Source organism: Thecamonas trahens, assembly GCF_000142905.1.
Source record: "Thecamonas trahens ATCC 50062 unplaced genomic scaffold supercont1.14, whole genome shotgun sequence".
In the NCBI taxonomy this organism is placed as follows: domain Eukaryota; order Apusomonadida; family Apusomonadidae; genus Thecamonas; species Thecamonas trahens.
Window position 1 is genome coordinate 182,271 of NW_013657666.1, and position 3,868 is coordinate 186,138.

Sequence of the window (3,868 nt, forward strand, 5' to 3'; positions counted from 1 at the left end):
CACACACACACACACACACACACACACACACACATACATATATACATACACAGGGGAAAGCTAAGACGGGACTGGTCATGCCCGACACGGCGCACACGCTGCTGGCATCGACACTCGGTTTCCTCCTAGTGCTCCGGACCAACATCTCCCTCTCGCGCTACCGTGAGGGTCGCGGCCATCTTGGACGGACGGCTCACGATCTGCGCAACTTTTCGCGACAGACGGCACACTACCTTGGACGAGTCAACGAGGGTGCCGCGGCGCGGGTCTGCCGCTACTGCAAACTGTTCTTCTCGCTGACGCGGATGCATCTGCGGAAGGAGAACGACTTTGACAATCCCGAGCTGCTCAATCCGGCACTGTACACCCGCGAGGAGATCAACGAGCTGCGCGACCTCAAGCGTCGGCCGCTCAAGGTGTTGGGCTGGATTGACTCGTTTCTCCGCCAGCTCCGCGACTCGAACCAGATCACCGAGCTGGAGGAGCTGCACATCGACCGGCACCTCGAGTCGCTGACAGGCGTCTTTGCAGCGCTAGTCAAGGTCCAGACGCTGCAGCTCCCGTTCCCGTACGCGCAGCTGCTGTGGTACTTTCTGGCGCTGTATGTCTACACCCTGCCGTTTGTGCTTGTCAAGTTCTACGGCTGGTACTCGCCCATTCCGGCCTGTTTTGTTGCCCTCGTCCTGTTTGGCATCAACTCGGTCGGAAACGAGCTCGAAGATCCGTTTGGCGACGACGTCAACGACCTCGAGGTCGATGCCATTGAGCAGTCGGTCCACGACGACATCGACTGGTACCTCGCGCTCGGCGTGGCCGATGAGGGCATGCCCAAGACGCTCCCGCTCATCATCAAGGATCTGAAGAAGGGCGGAACAAGGTTTGCCAACCTCGACAAGCCCATGCCTGTTGAGCTCAAGTCGTCCGAGGAAGGCGCAACCGACGACTTTGACGGCGTCATCGTCGGCCGCCCCGATGACGACGGCTACCATCACCAGCGCGTCGGCCACAAGCTCGTCGACGGCGAGTACAAGCACATTGACGACTACGGCGTCGACGTCGGTGACAAACGTGCCCGTCGCAAGCGCCGCAGCAAGGCCAAGGCCAAGTCCAAGTCCAAGTCCAAAAAACCGGTCAAGCTTGATGATGTCTTTGCCACCCCGCAGGCAGAGGTGGCCCGCGATGCAAGCTCCAAGCTCGAAGAGTCGTCGAGCACGTGGTGACCACCCAGATGGATTGAATTTGCAATTGCAAACTGCGGAGAGCAGCAGCGGCATGAGGGGCGGGTGAGACAGAGGTATGCGTAGCGGCGACAAAAAAAAAAGATATGCTCTGACGCCTCCGATGAACGGAGCGCAATTCTCGTCCTTCGTCAAGGGAGTTGCCGACGAGCTCTCCATGGCACTGCTCCCCGCGTGATGCGGGAGGCCTGTGAGTGTCCAAGAATGCCCGTGCTGTCTCTGAATGTTAAATTTGGAACGACCCAAGACTTGGGAGAGAAAGTGCGGCGAATGTTGTATTGGAGTGGGCCCACGTCGTGCCGCTCACAGAATGGGTTTGGTTGCACCAAATTCACCCGAGCACCGAGTGCAGCGCCGAATGTAGGTCGAGCGCCTGCAGCCTCGCATTGCTGTGGTCAACAACAACGACAGCAGCGGCATGCCGCCCTCCGACTACCAGGTCGATGGGATTGACAAAGAGGCCCGGTGCCGTCCCGTGGCCGCCGAATCGCACGCTCTTGCCGGACGCCAGCTCGCACGCCACCACGCAGTGGCTGGTGTAGTCGGCAACAAGCAAATAGCGCTGGCCGAGGAGGCCAAGGCCGGCCGGCGAGACCAGATCAAGACCAGCAAGCTGGGCGTGGAGAGCGTGCGCGGTGCCGTCCATGTTAAAGGCGAGGATGCGGCCACCGGCCAGATCGCTAACAAGCAGCGCCGGTGTGGCAGCGCCCGAGGCGGCCTCGGCGTCGCCGGCGCCGAGCCAGGCGAGGCCAAACGGCCGCCGCAGCTCGGTTCCGCTCACGGCCAGGCCGCTGATCTTGTGGGAAAAGAGGCCCGAGCTATCAAACAGCTGGATTCGTGCGTTGCCCGAGTCGGCGATGGCAAGCGTGCCCGAGCCGTCAGGCAAGAGCAGGACGCCTTGCGGCGACGCGAGCTCACCGTTGCCCGAGCCAGGCGAGCCCCAGACGTGCTCGACGTCGCCGCTCTCGCGCGAGAGAACCCACACGCAGTGGCAGCCAGAGTCCGAGACGTAATAGCGGCTTTGATCGAGGGCGACGCCGGTCGGCGCACGCAGCGCCCCGCCGCCGTCAACAGTGCCGAGAAACACGCCGTAAGGATCAAGGACTACGAGTCGGCTGTTGTCCTTGTCGGCGAGGACTAGATTGCCGGTCACAGCATCACAAGCAATGCCCGCAGGCGCACGGAACTGACCGAGTGCCCGGCCGTACTTGCCCCACACCTTGCGCGGGCGAACAACGTCGATGCGCCTGCGGCCCGGTGACTGGCCGTCAGGAACGAGCGTGGTGGGCCCAGCGTGCGAGAGTGGGGCATGGGGCGCAGACGATGATGCCGGTGATGGGGCGACGCGGTGGCTTGGCGATCGGAACGACGGCTCGTGGGGCTCTCGAGGGTGTGCGGCGAGCTGCGCGGCCGCCTGTGGCGCACTTGTCGGCGGGAGAAGGGCACCTAGCGAAGCGATGGCCGTGACTGCCGGAGTCGGATCCAGGGCGAGAGTGAACTGCGTGTCGGCGCTTGTGCCGACGTCGACTGCGGCCTCAGTGGCGAGCAGAGTGTCGGCACGAGCGGTCATCGATGGCGCAAGGGCAAGGAGCTCCGGCGGATTAGCCTGCTCAAGGGCGAGTCCGAGAAAGGCTGCCGCAGACGCAGCCCGGGCGTGGCTTTGCATGGCGTCGTGATGGGCGGCGGCAAGAGTGGAGGCGCGTGCAGCGCGCTGGCTCTCGAGCTCGCGGATGAGCGCTGACTTGCGGGCGACGAGCGCCTCAAAGACGGCGTCAAAGGCAAGGTCAATGGCGGTGACAGCCTGGCCTGCCGAGGCGGTGAGGCGGTCCTGGGCCGCGGTCGCTGTGTCTGCACACGCGCTAAAGGCGTTAGCAAGGGCAAACAGCTCGCCGCGGAGGCCGACCAGGGCCGACGCCGTGTCGCCGGCAGCCTCATCGACCGGGCGGACATCGCAGCCGCGGTGGGCGCCGACGACGCAGAGCGAGCACACCAGCTCACTGCACGAGTAGCAGTACAGCTCAAGCGGGAGCGGGCCGGCTGCGGAGCGCGGGAGCGGCGGCGCGTTGTCAGCGTCGCTCGGCTGGTGCCGTCCGCAGAGTGCCGGAGCGTGGACGGGAGGCAGATCGTCGGAGTGGAGGACGGCAAGGGTATGCCGGCCTGTGGCGGCGGCGGCAGCATGGGCACGGGCGTGGGTCTCGCAGAGCAGATACGCGCACTGCGAGCAGGCGTAGCTGGCGGCAGCCGACGGCGGCGGGGCAGCCAGCGGCGGCTTGGCTCGATCAGGGCCGGTCAGAGGCGGCGGCGGGCAGCAAACGGCACAGGGCGGCGGAGTAGGTGAGGCCGGGCCAGCCGCCAAGGCAGCACGAGTCAGGACATTGGCCACCAGGAGATTGCGCGGGAGATCGCCAGCAGCAGCGCCTGGCGGGAGAGCGGCGGTGCAGACCGGACACGGGCCCGAGGCAGCGCAAGATGCGCAAGCGGTGTGCAGGCACGGCAGCAGCCGTGGGTCGCGGTACGGCGCCCCGCATCCTGCGCAAGTCGTTCGGAATGCAGCCTGGGCCATGGCGACCCGTGGCGTGGGGGTGGGGGTGGGGGTGGGGGTGGGGGTGGGGGGTTGGGGGGGGGGGGGG

General features: G+C 65.3%; 2 protein-coding genes across 2 annotated transcripts in view; one reads left to right on the forward strand and one right to left on the reverse strand.

Moving 5' to 3' along the window:
- The window catches only part of AMSG_11781 (uncharacterized protein), a 1,841-nt gene extending 510 nt beyond the window's left edge, over positions 1-1,331 (forward strand). Inside the window, exon 2 of the mRNA XM_013904316.1 lies at positions 54-1,331. Coding sequence (XP_013759770.1) covers positions 54-1,220 — 1,167 coding nt within the window. The 3' untranslated portion in view covers positions 1,221-1,331. The remainder of the gene's footprint in view (positions 1-53) is intronic.
- Positions 576-3,801, reverse strand: AMSG_03720 (NHL repeat containing protein; the record flags this gene model as incomplete). The annotated part of the gene is made up of 1 exon (XM_013904174.1): positions 576-3,801. The coding sequence occupies one exon, from the start codon at positions 3,799-3,801 to the stop codon at positions 1,570-1,572; it is 2,232 nt and encodes a 743-aa protein (XP_013759628.1). The 3' UTR covers positions 576-1,569.
- Positions 3,802-3,868: the final 67 nt, after the last annotated feature.